At 39.2% G+C, this 19,939-nt stretch overlaps 1 protein-coding gene across 1 annotated transcript; it reads left to right on the forward strand.

Moving 5' to 3' along the window:
* The first annotated feature begins 1,149 nt into the window (after nt 1-1,149).
* On the forward strand, nt 1,150-2,740 carry LOC140838968 (uncharacterized). Its single transcript, XM_073205596.1, has 5 exons — nt 1,150-1,713; nt 1,804-2,230; nt 2,339-2,434; nt 2,519-2,676; nt 2,735-2,740. Exons 1-5 carry the CDS (start codon nt 1,150-1,152, stop codon nt 2,738-2,740), a joined length of 1,251 nt encoding a protein of 416 aa, XP_073061697.1.
* The last annotated feature ends 17,199 nt before the right edge of the window (nt 2,741-19,939 follow it).

A 19,939-nucleotide genomic window follows, 5' to 3' on the forward strand; every position in this document is an offset into this window, starting at 1 on the left:
TTATTGAATCGAAGTTGATAGATACACTTTATTCGTCACTTGGGAAAGGGGGAATAATCTAAGTGTTCTTGGCCATTAATCGATTGGAATTCAGGAATATAAATTAAACTGTGAATAATTATCGTGGAAACTTTGTGAAATCATTTCTCTAGATACTTTCTCTCATTATTATCTCTCAATCTGGTGATTTAATTTATTCATTGCTTTCAATTAATTCGTTTAAACAAGCAAAACTGATTATTGATTTTTCTAGATAAAGTCTTGGCTATTTTAATTACAAGAATTGATATACATTTTTTTACACACTCCTCGTGGGATCGATACTTGTACTCAAAAGTACATTTTACTATAACTTGACATCGTGCGCTTGCGAGCAGTTAAGAAAACGCGCAACAAGTTTTTGGCGCCGTTGCCGGGGAGTGTCAAATTTGAATTTATATCAGTATTGTTACCAATTAGTCTAGATTTTAATTTAGAGCTTTTATCTTCCTTTTATCTTATATTGATTAAGCGTTTTATTTTTTCTTCCTGTTTGACAGTGTATGCTAAGATCGCAAAACTCAGACTTGCTTATTTTTTATCCGGAGATCGAAAGGACTGCGAGAAGATTAAGAAAAGCAAGAAGAGAGGAGATTCAAGCAATGGCTGAGAACAGAGAAAATGACAGACGCGACCAACCAGAGGCGATTCCTATAAGAGATCACTTCCGACCAGTGATCGGCAATCATTACTCTGGGATTGCAAGAGGAACAATCAACGCCAATAATTTCGAATTGAAGCCCGCTCTAATCAATATGGTTCAGCAAAACCAGTTTGCTGGAACAGCCACATCTGATCCTCATGTTCACCTGAGAACTTTCTTGGAGATAACGGACACGGTAAAGATTAATAATGTTTCTGATGATATTATTAGACTGCGTTTGTTTCCGTTTTCTCTCAGGGATCAAGCATGAGGATGGCTACAATCGCTTCCCTTGGGAAGCATCACGACATGGCATGAGCTAGCCACGAAATTTTTAGCGAAATACTTTCCCCCTGCAAAATCTGCCCAGTTCAAGATTGAGATCAGCACGTTTAGGCAGACTGAATTCGAGCAATTGTATGAAGCATGGGAAAGATACAAGGAGCTGTTAAGAAAGTGCCCAAACCATGGCTTCGAAGACTGGGTGCAGATTGAGTTATTCTACAACGGTTCTAAATGGGCAAACAAGAGGAACAGTGGATGCTGCAGCTGGTGGCACGATCTTTGCCAAATCTCCTGAGCAAGCTTATGACTTGCTCGAACAGATGACGATAAACAGCTACCAGTGGCCGTCGGAAAGGGCAGGAGTAAAAAGGACAGCTGGAGTTTACGCGGTGGATCCTATTACGCCACTCACTGCGCAGGTATCTGCATTGACCACTCAAATAGCCGCGATGAACAAAGTGAGTACATCTGACATCGAGGGTCCATCGTTGGTTACTGAGGAACTATCCACCCCTGAAGAAGCACAGTATATCAACAACAGAAATCAGGGTGGATATGGAGGATATAAAGGTAACCCTCCCCCTAACACTTATCATCCTGGATTAAGAAATCACGAAAACTTTTCTTACGCAAACAATAAAAATGTGTTGAATCCTCCACTGGGGTTCAATACATCAAAGGGGGAGGGAAAGCCTTCATTGGAAGATTTGATAGGTACATTCGTTGCTGAGTCTGGAAAAAGGATGGCGAGAACTGAATCTCGTCTTGACAATGTGGAGACTCACATGGGAAACATGGGTGCCACAATGAAATCTTTGGAAACGCAAATCGGACAGTTGGCCAACGCTCTAAAAGATCAGAACAAGGGGCAATTTCCCAGTAACACAGAGGTGAACCCAAAAGAGCAGTGCAAGGCTGTCACTTTGAGGAGTGGGAAGGACTTAGAGATACACAGTCCCAAAGAGAGAGTGGACAGTGAGAAGACAGTTGAAGAAAGTGAACCGGAGGGATCCACGTCTGAAATCAAAGTTGAACCACTTCCAGTGTATAAGCCGACTCTACCCTACCCTCAGAGATTCAAGAAGAAGAATTTAGATGATCAGTTTGCAAAGTTCTTGGAAATTTTCAAAAAGATACACATCAACATACCATTCGCTGATGCTTTGGAGCAAATGCCGAATTATGCAAAGTTTATTAAAGATGTGATGTCTAAAAAGAGGAAGCTGCAAGAGTTTGAAACAGTGAAGCTTACTGAGGAGTGCAGTGCCATCCTACAAAAGAAATTACCACAAAAATTGAAAGATCCAGGGAGTTTTACTATTCCTTGTTTTATTGGTGGTTCTCATTGTAGTAAAGCTTTATGTGATTTAGGAGCAAGTATTAATTTGATGCCATTTTCTATTTTCAGGAAATTGGAGCTTGGAGAAGTTAAACCAACTACTATCACCCTACAGCTTGCAGACAGAAGTTTCACGTATCCGCGTGGGATCGTCGAGGATGTACTGGTAAAAGTGGATAAGTTTATTTTTCCTGCTGACTTTGTGATTTTAGATATGGAAGAAGATCATGATGCTCCATTGATCTTTGGGAGACCATTCTTGGCGACTGGAAGGGCATTGATTGATGTTCAAAAGGGTGAACTCACCTTGAGAGTTGGTGGAGAAGAAGTTATGTTTAACATCTATCACGCCATGAAGGGATCGAATGAGGTAAGCACTTGTAAAAGCATTAATGTTATAGACTCATGTATGTCTCTTGATTGTGCAGGAATGAGGGATCCATTGGAGAGCTGTCTGATAGGTGCAGCAGGAACTGTTGATGAAGATAATTGGGAAGTGAAAGAGCAATTGGTGGCTCTTGAAGCACTACAAAAAGAAAAGAGAAAAGATGCACCGCACGAGGAGTTGGATGTAAATGAGAAACTAGAGGTAATACCACCTTCCCCTGAGTTGAAAGAGTTGCCAAGCCACCTGTGTTATGCCTTTTTAGGTGAGAAGTCGACGTATCCGGTAATTATCTCTTCCTCCCTCTCGTGTGATGAAAAAGATAAATTATTGAGAGTGCTGAGAGAATACAAAACTGCCTTAGGATGGTCGATATCTGATATTAGGGGAATTAGCCCCACTATATGCATGCATAAAATTTTGATGGAGGAGTCGTATACTCCTTATGTGGATCACCAGAGGAGGTTGAACCCAGCAATGAAAGAGGTTGTGAAGAATGAGGTACTGAAATTATTAAATGCTGGTGTGATTTATGCTATTTCTCATAGTAGCTGGGTATCTCCTGTCCAAGTAGTACCAAAAAAGGGTGGAATGACAGTGGTAAAAAAATGAAAATGATGAATTAATATCTACTCGTACTGTAACTGGTTGGCGAGTATGCATTGATTATAGAAAGTTGAACAATGCCACACGAAAAGATCATTTTCCATTGCCTTTTATTGATCAGATGCTTGACAGACTTGCAGGTTATTGTCACTACTGTTTCTTAGATGGTTATTCAGGTTATAACCAAATTGATATAGCTCCGGAAGATCAGGAGAAAACAACATTCACATGCCCCTATGGCACGTTTGCCTTTAGGAGGATGCCTTTTGGGCTATGTAATGCACCTGCCACTTTCCAGAGGTGTATGATGGCCATATTTGCAGACATGGTGGAGGAGATAATGGAAGTCTTCATGGACGACTTCTCGGTATTTTCATTTGATCATTGTTTATATAACTTATCCCTTGTTTTGCAGAGATGCCAAGAAAAGAACTTAGTTCTTAACTGGGAGAAATGCCACTTTATGGTCCAAGAGGGCATAGTCCTTGGACATAAAGTGTCGTCTCGGGGATTAGAAGTGGACAGAGCCAAGGTGGTTGTCATTGAAAAACTTCATCCACCAAAGAACATCAAGGGAATAAGGAGCTTCCTCGGACATGCGGGGTTTTATCGTAGATTCATTAAAGATTTTTCTAAGATCACTAAACCCCTGTGCAATTTACTTGAAAAGGAGTCAACTTTTATATTTGATGATAATTGTTTGCAGGCATTCGAGAAGATAAAAATGGCATTGGTGACTGCACCAATTATGATAGTGTCGGACTGGGAGCAGCCCTTTGAGCTGATGTGCGATGCAAGTGACTATGCAGTAGGTGTAGTGTTGGGCCAGAGACGTGATAAAGTCTTTAGATCAATCTACTACGCAAGTCGTACCATGGATGCGGCACAGCAAAACTACACGACTACCGAAAAGGAGATGCTTGCAGTAGTATTCGCCTTTGACAAGTTCAGACCCTACTTGGTAGGTACAAAGGTAATCGTTTTCACTGATCATGCAGCTATCCGATACTTATTTGCCAAGAAGGACGCAAAGCCACGCTTGATAAGGTGGATCTTGTTGCTCCAAGAGTTTGATTTTGAAGTAAAGGATAGGAAGGGATGCGAAAATCAAGTGGCTGACCACTTGTCAAGACTTGAGCTAGAAGAGAAGGAATAAGAGGGAGCCATACAAGAGACATTTCCAGATGAGCAGCTTTTTGAGGTAAACTCTATACTTCCTTGGTTTGCTGACATTGCTAATTTTTTGTCTTGTGGAACCCTTCCCCCAGATATGAGCTACCATCAGAAGAAGAAATTCGTCCATGATATAAAGTTCTTCTATTGGGACGATCCGTTCGTGTATAAGAGGTGTGCTGACCAAGTGATTAGGAGGTGCGTGGAAGGTCTTGAAGCACAACAAATTTTGGAGAAGTGTCATTCTTCACCATATGGCGGACACTTTGGAGCGTCACGAACAGCAGCTAAGGTATTGCAATCTGGTTTCTATTGGCCTAGTTTGTTTAAAGATAGCTATACCTTAGTAAAATCATGTGATAGATGCCAGAGGTTAGGAAACATCTCTAGGCGTCACGAATTACCACTGACAAATGTTTTGGAAGTGGAACTTTTTGACGTTTGGGGCATAGATTTCATGGGACCTTTTCCCCCTTCCTCTGGTTATTCTTATATTCTGTTAGCTGTTGATTATGTGTCGAAATGGGTGGAAGCAATCGCCACCAGTACTAATGACTCTCATGTTGTAGCGAAATTCGTACAGAAAAACATTTTCACCAGGTTTGGAACACCGAGAGCCATCATAAGTGACGAAGGTACGCATTTTTGCAATAGAATTTTCAACTCACTAATGGCCAAATATAATGTGAAGCACAAGGTGGCACTAGCATATCATCCGCAGTCGAATGGACAAGCTGAAGTATTTAACCGGGAAATTAAGCAGATACTGGAAAAGACAGTCAACACAAACCGGAGGGATTGGGCCATGAAGTTGGATGATGCGCTATGGGCTTATCGGACTGCGTTCAAGACGCCTATTGGGATGTCTCCCTATCGGCTGGTATTTGGAAAAGCATGCCATCTACCATTGGAGTTGGAGCATAGGACATTTTGGGCCGTGAAGAAGTTGAACTTTGATTTGAAAGCGTCTGGCGAGGTTAGAAAACTACAATTGAGCGAGATGGACGAATTCCGAAATGATGCATATGAGAATGCCAAGATCTACAAAGAACAGACTAAGAAGTAGCATGACAAAATCATAGTTCGAAGGGAGCTCAAACCAGGACAACAGGTACTGCTGTACAACTCTCGTCTGAAGTTGTTCCCTGGTAAGCTAAAGTCGCGATGGTCGGGGCCATTTGTTTTGGAAACGGTGTCGCCCTATGGAGCTGTCGAGCTAAAGTGCAATGATGGAAGAACCTTCAAAGTGAATGGAGAGCGGGTTAAACCCTACTATGGAACTGAAGTAAGGAATATCGACAGTTACAAGTTGATCTTATCAGACAGGGTACCGTCGGGCTGACGACGTTAAACCAAGCGCTGTGTGGGAGGCAACCCGCATTTATTTATTTTCTCATTCGCTCTGCCTCATTATTTCATTTCGATTTCATAGTTAATATTTTTTTTAATCTTCTATATTTAAGTATTAATTTGCATTTTGTTACTCTTTTGCAGGTAATTTATTTAATATATATATATATATATATATATATATATATATATATATATATATATAAAAAAATAAAATAAAATAAAAGACAGACGCATGCGCGCCCATGCGCGACATCTCGCGCGGCAGCGCGCTCAGGATCACTCGGATTTACAGAAGCTCTCGCGCCCCAGCGCCATATCTCGCGCGATCGCGCACATCATTTATGGAGGACTTACAGTATCTCACGCGCGATAGCGCGACTTCTCGCGCCATCGCGCGCCTCAATTATTACATCGAATACAGTATCTTGCGCGCCACAGCACTGAATCTCGCTCGATCGCGCGCCTTCCATAGTTGCCGATTTACAGTAGCTGACGCGCGGTAGCGCGACTTCTCGCGCGACCGCGCGTCCTCAATTACTACCAACTCACAGAAGACTCCGCGCCCCAGCGCGGATTGTCGCGCGATCGCGCGCATCGCGAGACACCACCAATATAAAACCCGTTTTTTTTTTTTTTTTTCTCTCACCACAAATCACTCAAACCTATTTCATCTCTTCCCTCCTCAAGAACAGCCGCCCCCTTCAGAATCCTCTCCAAACCAAACTCTCCCACTCACAAAATTTCACTCCAACACCACCATCTCAACACCACAATCTCTTCTCCCTCAACACATATACACACCCAACGACCAAAAGCAACCACGCCGCCGCCCCTCAGCCGCCGCCGCTCTAGCGCCGCCGCCTCTCTCCAAGCCGCCGGTGTTCTTTCTAGTCGTTTGCTTCAAGTAAGGGTACCGTTCCTTCCACAATATTATTGTTTGGGGATAAATTTCAGAATTCTAGCTGTGTTGGTGGAATTGTGCTCTCGATTTGTTGATTATTATTGTTGATACAAAGTGATAATTATGGCACCTCGTAAAAAATCAAAGGATGGGGCTTCCTCCTCTCGTTCCTACGATGCTCACAAATTTTGGAACGAGGAAGCCTTTCGGCTATATGAGAGCACCTTGTCTAGGTCGATTATTCCAGAAAGAGGGCTAGATATGACATACCCCGACTGTGCATTCATTAGAGAGGTCGGGCGACGAGGGTGGATGGATATAGCTCAGTCTCCACCAGACGCTGTGATATCCGTAGTCCGTGAATTCTATGCGAATTTGAGAATCAAACATGAAGAATACGGAGTTTTGGTGCGAGGGCAACTCGTCTATTTTGATTCGGCCACTATTAACGCAATCTACAATCTGCCGGAGTTTGAAAATGACGGGTACACTGAGTTGATCACGGGGGATGTGAACTACGATGAGATTATCAGGACCTTAGGCATCGAGGGTGCAGAGTGGCGATTGAATCAGGGCTCCCCAGTCACTTTGAAGAAATCTGATTTACGCCGTAAACCACGTTGTTGGGCATCTTTTATTCTCTCACGGATCATGCCCTCCTCCCATCAGACTGAAATTACAAAAGACAAAGTGGCGTTAATTTACGCCATCATGACTGGCGGACCGTGGATTTGGGGAAGCTTATTAACAGTTATATCATGCGTGCTGGTACAGGACTTATGACCGTCAGCCTCCCGTGCCCACATACTATCACTGCATTATGTCTTTATGCCGGTGTGCAATGGGGCGCCGATGAACAGGTCTTGAAAGCCAAGAGCCCAATCACAGTATTTGAAGTAGAGCGTTCGCGCTTCGGAGACGAAATAGAACGGCAACATGCTAGGGCAGCTTATAATCGGAGGGCCAGAGAACGTCAACCACCACCACCACCATCGATTCCTCGTTCTAGTTTGCGAGATAGGATGTTCCGACTGGAACAAGAGTCGCGGGCTGAGCGCCGACGGCAGGCCGAACACCGACAGACTACTAGTACCTTCATGTCCTACATGATGGATTTCACGACGGCACTTACCCAGCGGTTCCCACCTGGACCCGAGGATGTTCCTTACCCACCACAACCAGCCTGGCCACCACAGTACCCACAGCCGATGGACGATGATGATGAAGGATCTGGGGATGATGATTCGAGCCCCGAGTTCTGACACTCGGGTGCGAGGTATGTGTTGTCATGTTCTTTATTTCCATACATTGCGGACAATGCATACTTTAAGTTTGGGGGGGTAACAAATTGCTTGTTGGAATCTGAAATTTTATTTTGCACAGTAGTTAGTTTGATATTTTTTTTATTGCATTCTATATTTGTTAGGTAGAGTCATGGATAAGTAAAATGTGTGACCGATGATGAAAACTGAATTGCGATCCTGAAATTTATATGTGTTCATGATAACTTAGGAGTCACAATTATTTTGCACTGTCGTGTTTGTTGATATTATCGTTGTTTAGAGACAAGTTGCATGCCTGTGATGCTAAACAGATGAGGGAGATCTGATTATTGGTAATTCTTGCATGACATTGATTGACACTTTTGCAATCATAGGAATGAGCTAGGCAATTGTTCGCAATATCCTTGGGCATGTGTTCTTTGCTTATTGTCAATTGTAGCCCTTTGAGCTTCAAGTTAATTGAGATGCTTAAATTTTCTTCGTGCACCTATTTCATATATCATTTTTTTTGAAAATTGCATGTGATTGGTGTGTATGAGTTGACTAATGGATTGACGGAAGTCTAGAACTTGTTTGAACACTTTTCGAGGCGAAATACGGATAATATGTGACATAGGAATGATTTAGGCGATCTTTGAAACCGTTGAGCCTTCGAGCCTACCAAATGAACATGAAATATCCCTAGTGTCCCATTTTGAGCTTACTAAAAATCAAGTGGTGTGTGTCAATGACATACAATCAACCCCCACTTGTATCTATTCTACATCCCACAACAACTACCTAATGAAGACGATACACTTATTTTCCTACCTTATTTTGAGAGAAAGAAATTCATTGGTGGTGTAGTGATTCAAAAGCTCCTTGAAAAGAAAAAGAAAAATTGAAGTGAGCAAAGAGGGAGTTGAAAATAGACAAAAAGAAAGAGAAAAAGTTCAATCAAAGAAAATATAAGGGAGACGAAGGATATGAATGAAAAGAAAACAATAAGTGGATGGTGAATGAAAAAGAAAATGAAAAAGAGTGAAATTGATGAAGAGTTGATTATTTCTCTCAAATTTTGAATTCCATACCTTTTATTGTAGCCGTGAGCCGTGGCCTAATGTTACAAGCCTACAAGACCTATTAACCTTGTCACATTTATCCAATATACTAGTGGAGAAAAGTTGTTCAAGTCAAGCCTATGGATACCTGAAACTCATTGTCAACAAGTATAGACCTTAACCACTTGCTTGCAAGCATCTCATTTTGTGATTTCATCTTTGGCATACTTGTGTTGATCATCTTTCGAGCCAAATAATCACCGAAAAAGTCCTATGTGATCTGTGAATGCAAATGTTTATGTTGATGATGTGAAAGTTGAACTGAACTGAGGATTTCTTGATTCTGTAAGGCAAAGAGGCATTACAACTTTATTTGAGCATTCGATGGGGTAAACAAACATTGACATAACACACACACACGTGACTCTTGAGAAATCGTGAATTACATGAAATTAGATGAATCGGAGGTCATTATCACTTTTTGCACATCCATGACTTTAGTAGTTTGCGTATTTTTATTCCTTCTTTATTAGCTTTTCTTATATTTTGCTCGGGACTAGCAAAAATTCAAGTTTGGGGGGTTTGATAAGTGCAAGATTTGCACTTAATTTACATTTAAATCCATTTTGAATTATGCTTGTTTCGAACAGAATTATGCGTTTTTGGTTTGTTTATGTTGTCATTTCAGAAATGGAGAAAATAGCGGACACGAAGCCAAGTGAACCAAGAAGTGCATTACCACGAGCACGCCATGGGACAGAAGTGTGCGCGCCATCGCGCCACTTCACGCGCAATCGCGCGCACATACACTCAAGCCTCGGACAGAGCCTCGCGCGCGCCCGCGCGAGATCACGCGCAGCCGCGCGCAAAGATGTGCAGGATGATCGACAGTGGCTGGCGCGCCACCGCGCCAGTTCATGCGCACCCGCGCGTACAGACCCGAGAGCAACGCGCGCCAGCGCGACTTCATGCGCGACCACGCGCATACATGCACGGGCAGATGAACAGCAACTCGCGCGCCACCGCGCCATTTCATGCGCCACCGCGCGCGCGCCGCAGCCAGAATAGGTATAAAAGCGCGATCGCTAGGTCAGAAACGGGGCAGCCGTTTTGGTAGAGAAAACACCTCGGAGGGCTGGAGAAATCAAGAGACGAAGATCCGGAACGCGAAGATCGATCACAGATACGAAGAACGACGGATCTGGACACAGAGACGACACTTCGGATTTGTCTTTTATCTTTCGTTTTTATATTTTCGTGTAACTCAATGTCTGAATCTTCAAACATGCATTGTGTTTATTTAGATTTCGTGATGAACTAAATTCCCATTCTAGAGAATGACGTAACTCTGTTGATACGATGATTTGACACCGTTGTTTATGTGATTGAATTCCGCTTTCGTTTAATTGTGTTTTCTGCGTTTACTGCACTGCAATTTACTGGCCATAAATTGTTTGTTGTTTGATTAATCTTATAACTCGGGAGAGGAACTAGGATTATAGATCATTAGAGACACATCGTTAAATGTTTATAGCGTTCGGAAGGCGTATAACTTTAGCGAGGCTTAGTAAGAATATTGTATGCGCTTATCTATGAAACGTAGATTCTAATTAGGAATGATTGAATCGAAGTTGATAGATACACTTTATTCGTCACTTGGGAAAGGGGGAATAAAACAATCTAAGTGTTCTTGGCCATTAATCGATTGGAATTCAGGAATATAAATTAAACTGTGAATAATTATCGTGGAAACTTTGTGAAATCATTTCTCTAGATACTTTCTCTCATTATTATCTCTCAATCTGGTGATTTAATTTATTCATTGCTTTCAATTAATTCGTTTAAACAAGCAAAACTGATTATTGATTTTTCTAGATAAAGTCTTGGCTATTTTAATTACAAGAATTGATATACATTTTTTTACACACTCCTCGTGGGATCGATACTTGTTGAAACGTCCCATATTCTTGCGTTTAAAATGTACTAGAAATTTTTTTTTTTTTTTTAATTTCGGTCCTTGTAAAAATATTTTAATAAAATATTTTTGTCCATGACCTCGAACATTCGCTAGCTAGCATTTAAAAATCAATTGCAAACGTCATAAAATAAAATAATCGCATGAGTTACCAAACCTAGAAAGCAATAATCGTGAAACGTATTTTCCTCTCCAAAACCACTCTAAAGCATAAATAAATGGTTTTAAAAATCTTTTAACGTAAAAACGTAATCATGATCGTGAGTGCGGAAAAAGTAGAAGCGCTGGTCCTCGGGTTGTGTGCACCTTCAGTCCAGTCATCTCATGCGTCAAGCCCTCCCTCAACCTCACCTGCATCCATCACACCTAGTGAGTCTAAAGACTCAATACACCAAATCTTTGTAACGAGTAACAGATATAAAATCACATGCAACAGTGAAAATACTTGTACTTAAAATATCATTTCATGAAAATGCATAAACTTGAGCATGAACATTTTCGTAAATATTTTCATGATGCATAACATGAACCTGAACCTTTACCTTTTCCTCAATCATAACATGACATAATAACATGACGTGATAACATGACGTGATTCTTTTCATGATCATAACATTATCTTTCTCTTGATTGAATTCAGATCGTTAATTGTGACTTTCCTGACGTGACATGACATGACATGACGATGGTACCATCTACATGAAACCACAGTACTGGGCGGCGGGGACATCAGCGACACAAGATCGTCAACTGAGCCTTGGCCTATTCTTGATCGTAACCTCAAATCCTCAATTCCTGACATGACATGACATGACGATGGTACCATCTACATGAAACCACAGTACTGGGCGGCGGGGACATCAGCGACACAAGATCGTCAACTGAGCCTTGGCCTATTCTTGATCATAACCTCAAATCCTCAAATCTTCATAGTCACAATTACTTCACTTTCATCAATATTTTCATGTTTTCATCACCTTATAAAATCATGCATGAATATATTTTCTTTTGAAACCAAGCATGCACCATGTATTTTAAATGTCAACTTTAATCATAAAATTTCATGGACATTTAAAATAAATCATAAATAAATCATGAACATTTCATAAGCATTTAACAATGAACATAATATCATAAAAACAGCATTTAGGGCACTGCCATGACCATTACTAATTTTAGGTGTAAAAAGACCGTTTTACCCCTAATCGTGTCATTTTATGTTCTTGACCTTTTTCTTGATTTCTTGACTCTAACATGTCCCAAATAATTATTTAAGCTTACATGAATTTTCTCATATTTTTATTTAGCTTAAATCGAGGACTTTTTAATTTAATCTTGAAACGCGACGTATTAATGCGTTTAAATCCCGAATTAAACCAAACCTTAGCATAAAATTCCCAAATTAGAAATTTGGACTTATAATAATTATTTAAGCTTAAATATAATTTTTCATAATTTTATAAAGCTTAAAACTAGGCGTTTCAATTAACTCGTTAATTAGCGTTTCGTGGGACGATTAAATCCCGAAAAATACCAAAACTCATTATTTTGATCCCAAAATTTAAACATAGCATTTTTATTATTGATTCTACCCTTCCAAGTCATGAGCCACCCCCGTGGACCCATGGTTCTATTTTTAGTTCTTTAATTTTCGAAATATGACACCTAAGTGAACCACCCGAGCCATCTCCCAAAATACTCGAGCCGCGCCCGAGCCACTTTGAACCAAAACCTAGCCAACCCATCTAGGGAGCCTCCAGGCCAAGCCCAGCCCATAAAACCCGGCCCTGGCCCGCTCAAACTCACCTGAAAATTGACACAAATTCTGCATGTCTTCAGCGTTAGATCCCATGAACCATATGACTCCTAACTAGTCTAGGACTTCCACCAGCCCTTAACCACCGAGCCCCAACTGACCCTAGCCATCCCTGGACCATTCCCAGACCAAGCCCAGACCAACCCAGCCCCTGAAGCCAAGCAGCGATCTTCCTGAACACCGCGACAGCCTGCGCGCTGCTATTCCCTCACGCTGTGAGTTTCCTACTTCGGCTAGGACTTGCTTCTGGAGCCCAAACGTGGTTAGGAACCTTTACCGTATTCAACCCACCCCTGACCGAGCCCTGGACCCAAGCCGTGGCTCCCCTGCCCTCACGCCAAGGAACCCGATCGCCCCAAAACCCGTGACAGCGTCATCGGTTCCCAGCCTGTTTCCTTGCGATTTCCGTGATTATGGTGGGTGTCTAGGACCCTAAATCGTGTAAAAACTTTACTTGGTCATAGCTTAACATCATGGCAGCCCCTTAACATGCAAAGAACAATTTATTTGAATCAAAAGCCATCATACTTCATGCATAAATGCCATATTACGAAGATTTCCTGAAAATATTTCATGTTCCTTTATGCATACACTATTTCAAATCATAATATGATATGATAGATGAGAAAAGGAAGATTTAGGCGTGCCTTTGCGTCGTTAACGCACGAAATACCGATGGCGATGAAGAACGGAGAGAACCGAGCTAATTTCCTTTGAACCTTGAAAGAAAAACTGAAGCTCCTCACGGCCGAGAGCTGCTGCTGTGCCGTGGAGGAGTTTTTGGTTTTCTGAAAATTCTTTTAGCGGCGTGAACGTGTGTGAGAGTGAGTGGAGTGCTTAGCTTAGGGTTTAAATCTCTTTTTAATACGTTAATTAATTGTTAAAAAGGCTTAAGGCCAAATAAACTCTTAATTAAGCCCACTGGTGCAAGCTAGGCTCTAATTAAATTTAGAAAAGCTTAAAAAAACGTTTTCATAAAAAGACATAGTGAATTAAATAACCGGACTGCTTAAAAGATTGAATTAAAAATCCAACACCGATAAAAATTTAGTCCCGGCGTATAAAATCACCCCGAAATTCCTTGATTTCAAAAATATGAGAAACCATCTCTCCTAAATTAAATAATTAAAATTAATTATTTAATAAAACATTTTACATTTTTCCGCCCTTGGTCTCCGTTCCTCGATCGTCACTTGAATATCCTTTAAAAATGCAGTTTAATGCAACGATGCAGAAAATATATTTTAAACATGTCAAAATGCACCACATAAATAATTCATGCAATTAAAACATTTAATTAAAAATACAAAAGAATTTAATACTTGCATGCACATGGTTTGCGTGGACCTTAAATTTTCGGGGCGTTACAATCTTCCCCCCTTAAATTGAATTTCGTCCTCGAAATTCTCTTATCCTTAATAACCCAAAGTTTAGACTTAGTTCTAGTATCCCAAAAATCCACGCTTCCGCTGCGATTACTCTGATAAGCTTAATTTCTAGAATGTCTTTACGTCTTCTTGATCCCAATTAATTTTCCTTCTAAATCCTTATTTGCAAATTGTAACTTAAAAAGACCCATAATTACTTAGTGCTTTATTATTTTGACCTCGAATTTTAATTTTTTCTTAAAATCCCCAATATTAAAATATGGATGACCATATTTATCGTATACTATTTTCTTATTTTATACCCCAAAATATTCATCAACCAATTAAATTTAAATCTTAAAATCTCAAACACATCCACTAACGCTTAGATTTCTAGCTTAATATCGATTCATCCTTAAAAATCTATGATTAAAATTTCTTATAATACTAAAACCAAGATATCCCAAGGTTCTGAATATTCTTAAAAGTCTAAATCCTCAAAATTCTTATCATTTAACCCATTCAATTCGCACTTATTGCTAAACTAATCATCAAATTCCTCAAAATTGCATAATAAATTCTTAATTTCCTCAAAAATTATCCTAATTGGTCCTTAATTTCAAAAATCCAACGATTAATCCATAAGTTTTTGGCATTCTTAATTTCCTTCTACATGATTCCCATAACATAATTTCAAAAATTTTAAACTTATTTACCCAAAAATCAATTCCTATAACAAATCTTACTTTTCATCAAACTTGAAATCCCAATCTATATATTTTCTTATTCCCCAAAGTCATTGCAATCCTCGAATAATTATTCCTTATGTCTAATTTCCAAAAATTAATTCGACTAGTAACCATGAAGCATAAATAATTTTCTTAGAAAATCTAAGTGTCCCAAAAAGCATTCATAATATTTACGATTAACTTATAGCCCAAAAATATAACATCAATACTAAAACCCAAAATCAACATAGTCCAATTCCACCACAAAATCCACATGTGTTGAAATCAAATGATTTTCCATTTCATATCGCAACACAAATAAAAATTATAAAGCATATAAATCATGTATCATCATAGAGCTAATAAACATGTTACGAAAACATAAAATTCATATATCCTCATAAACTTATTAAACATGTGACATAAACAATTAATCCATGTACTTATGCAGGTAATATCATGAAATCATATAAAGCATGTAAACTTACAAATTTGAGGCTTGACGACTGATCTTCCCGGCGCTGATGGTGGCACAACCCTTTACAGGACCAAGGCTCTGATACCAACTGAAACGTCCCATATTCTTGCGTTTAAAATGTACTAGAAATTTTTTTTTTTTTTTTTAATTTCGGTCCTTGTAAAAATATTTTAATAAAATATTTTTGTCCATGACCTCGAACATTCGCTAGCTAGCATTTAAAAATCAATTGCAAACGTCATAAAATAAAATAATCGCATGAGTTACCAAACCTAGAAAGCAATAATCGTGAAACGTATTTTCCTCTCCAAAACCACTCTAAAGCATAAATAAATGGTTTTAAAAATCTTTTAACGTAAAAACGTAATCATGATCGTGAGTGCGGAAAAAGTAGAAGCGCTGGTCCTCGGGTTGTGTGCACCTTCAGTCCAGTCATCTCATGCGTCAAGCCCTCCCTCAACCTCACCTGCATCCATCACACCTAGTGAGTCTAAAGACTCAATACACCAAATCTTTGTAACGAGTAACAGATATAAAATCACATGCAACAGTGAAAATACTTGTACTTAAAATATCATTTCATGAAAATGCATAAACTTGAGCATGAACATTTTCGTAAATATTTTCATGATGCATAACATGAACCTGAACCTTTACCTTTTCCTCAATCATAACATGACATAATAACATGACGTGATAACATGACGTGATTCTTTTCATGATCATAACATTATCTTTCTCTTGATTGAATTCAGATCGTTAATTGTGACTTTCCTGACGTGACATGACATGACATGACGATGGTACCATCTACATGAAACCACAGTACTGGGCGGCGGGGACATCAGCGACACAAGATCGTCAACTGAGCCTTGGCCTATTCTTGATCGTAACCTCAAATCCTCAATTCCTGACATGACATGACATGACGATGGTACCATCTACATGAAACCACAGTACTGGGCGGCGGGGACATCAGCGACACAAGATCGTCAACTGAGCCTTGGCCTATTCTTGATCATAACCTCAAATCCTCAAATCTTCATAGTCACAATTACTTCACTTTCATCAATATTTTCATGTTTTCATCACCTTATAAAATCATGCATGAATATATTTTCTTTTGAAACCAAGCATGCACCATGTATTTTAAATGTCAACTTTAATCATAAAATTTCATGGACATTTAAAATAAATCATAAATAAATCATGAACATTTCATAAGCATTTAACAATGAACATAATATCATAAAAACAGCATTTAGGGCACTGCCATGACCATTACTAATTTTAGGTGTAAAAAGACCGTTTTACCCCTAATCGTGTCATTTTATGTTCTTGACCTTTTTCTTGATTTCTTGACTCTAACATGTCCCAAATAATTATTTAAGCTTAATTTTCTCATATTTTTATTTAGCTTAAATCGAGGACTTTTTAATTTAATCTTGAAACGCGACGTATTAATGCGTTTAAATCCCGAATTAAACCAAACCTTAGCATAAAATTCCCAAATTAGAAATTTGGACTTATAATAATTATTTAAGCTTAAATATAATTTTTCATAATTTTATAAAGCTTAAAACTAGGCGTTTCAATTAACTCGTTAATTAGCGTTTCGTGGGACGATTAAATCCCGAAAAATACCAAAACTCATTATTTTGATCCCAAAATTTAAACATAGCATTTTTATTATTGATTCTACCCTTCCAAGTCATGAGCCACCCCCGTGGACCCATGGTTCTATTTTTAGTTCTTTAATTTTCGAAATATGACACCTAAGTGAACCACCCGAGCCATCTCCCAAAATACTCGAGCCGCGCCCGAGCCACTTTGAACCAAAACCTAGCCAACCCATCTAGGGAGCCTCCAGGCCAAGCCCAGCCCATAAAACCCGGCCCTGGCCCGCTCAAACTCACCTGAAAATTGACACAAATTCTGCATGTCTTCAGCGTTAGATCCCATGAACCATATGACTCCTAACTAGTCTAGGACTTCCACCAGCCCTTAACCACCGAGCCCCAACTGACCCTAGCCATCCCTGGACCATTCCCAGACCAAGCCCAGACCAACCCAGCCCCTGAAGCCAAGCAGCGATCTTCCTGAACATCGCGACAGCCTGCGCGCTGCTATTCCCTCACGCTGTGAGTTTCCTACTTCGGCTAGGACTTGCTTCTGGAGCCCAAACGTGGTTAGGAACCTTTACCGTATTCAACCCACCCCTGACCGAGCCCTGGACCCAAGCCGTGGCTCCCCTGCCCTCACGCCAAGGAACCCGATCGCCCCCAAAACCCGTGACAGCGTCATCGGTTCCCAGCCTGTTTCCTTGCGATTTCCGTGATTATGGTGGGTGTCTAGGACCCTAAATCGTGTAAAAACTTTACTTGGTCATAGCTTAACATCATGGCAGCCCCTTAACATGCAAAGAACAATTTATTTGAATCAAAAGCCATCATACTTCATGCATAAATGCCATATTACGAAGATTTCCTGAAAATATTTCATGTTCCTTTATGCATACACTATTTCAAATCATAATATGATATGATAGATGAGAAAAGGAAGATTTAGGCGTGCCTTTGCGTCGTTAACGCACGAAATACCGATGGCGATGAAGAACGGAGAGAACCGAGCTAATTTCCTTTGAACCTTGAAAGAAAAACTGAAGCTCCTCACGGCCGAGAGCTGCTGCTGTGCCGTGGAGGAGTTTTTGGTTTTCTGAAAATTCTTTTAGCGGCGTGAACGTGTGTGAGAGTGAGTGGAGTGCTTAGCTTAGGGTTTAAATCTCTTTTTAATACGTTAATTAATTGTTAAAAAGGTTTAAGGCCAAATAAACTCTTAATTAAGCCCACTGGTGCAAGCTAGGCTCTAATTAAATTTAGAAAAGCTTAAAAAAACGTTTTCATAAAAAGACATAGTGAATTAAATAACCGGACTGCTTAAAAGATTGAATTAAAAATCCAACACCGATAAAAATTTAGTCCCGGCGTATAAAATCACCCCGAAATTCCTTGATTTCAAAAATATGAGAAACCATCTCTCCTAAATTAAATAATTAAAATTAATTATTTAATAAAACATTTTACATTTTTCCGCCCTTGGTCTCCGTTCCTCGATCGTCACTTGAATATCCTTTAAAAATGCAGTTTAATGCAACGATGCAGAAAATATATTTTAAACATGTCAAAATGCACCACATAAATAATTCATGCAATTAAAACATTTAATTAAAAATACAAAAGAATTTAATACTTGCATGCACATGGTTTGCGTGGACCTTAAATTTTCGGGGCGTTACACTTGTACTCAAAAGTACATTTTACTATAACTTGACATCGTGCGCTTGCGAGCAGTTAAGAAAACGCGCAACAAACATTGTTTGCATTTATCTATGAAACTTAGATTCTAATTAGGAATAATTTAATCGAAGTTGATAGATACAATTTATTCGTCACTTAGGAAAGGGGAATAAAACAACTAAGTGTTCTTGGCCATTAAATGATTGGAATTCAGGAATTGAAATACAACCAGGAAGAATTATCGTAGAAACTTAGTGAAATCATTCCTCTAGATATTTTCTATCATTGATATTTCTCCATTCGGTGATTTAATTAATTCATTGTTTTCAATCAATTCGTTCAAACAAACCAACCTGATTATTGATTCTTCTATATAAAGTCTTGGTTATTTTAATTACAAGAATTGATATACAATTTTATACACACTCCTCGTGGGATCGATATCCGTACTCTAACAAGTACTAAAACTTGACACCGTATACTTGCGGTAGTGAAAACATCACAACATTAGTACAATCTTAGATTTTCTCTTGTCACTTTGAGGTCTAAGGTTGATCTTTTTCTCCTCAATCCTCGAGGTGGAGAGTTGACCCGAAGGCTCGAGATAAAGATCTGGAGCTTCAATTTTTGCTTCGGTCGACTCATCTAATTAAAAATGATATTGACTTAACACTTGTGCTAATTCTCTGTTCCAAGTATAAAGTTTTATACTCGAAAACTTTCTATTTGGGAAATCAATGACTTCTCAATAACCTGGAGGATCACTTTTGAATTACAGACCATAGCTGAGTGTAAGTCAGTAACCAACATGTGATTCGATAAGATACATTGTTGCTTATCAATTTGTTGTAGCATACCTATAACTTCTGCATTTAGGGCAATCTTGTTGAATTTAGTTTGAACTATATCAATGTATTCCCTAAAATGTCTCTGTATTTTCATGGTGACATCGACATTAGCGTTGTCCATATCTTATTAAAAACATATAAGAATATTTTTATGAGATTTAATAGTAACAATATCTAAATATAATTTTGGCACAAAGCTTATCATCTAAATAATATGGCTTTCTCGGGTTCAAAGAATATTTTGGCGTTAGATATGCAACTGATTAAATGGTCTCTACTTAGTATAAAATACTCATCGAACTCCAAATTTTATTATTTTCTTGATAATTAATTACTAATTGAGTTTCTTCCTTTTTATTTCAACGTGATTTCTTACAAAAAACA

This window comes from Primulina eburnea, chromosome 8 (assembly GCF_022965805.1).
Source record: "Primulina eburnea isolate SZY01 chromosome 8, ASM2296580v1, whole genome shotgun sequence".
In the NCBI taxonomy this organism is placed as follows: domain Eukaryota; kingdom Viridiplantae; phylum Streptophyta; class Magnoliopsida; order Lamiales; family Gesneriaceae; genus Primulina; species Primulina eburnea.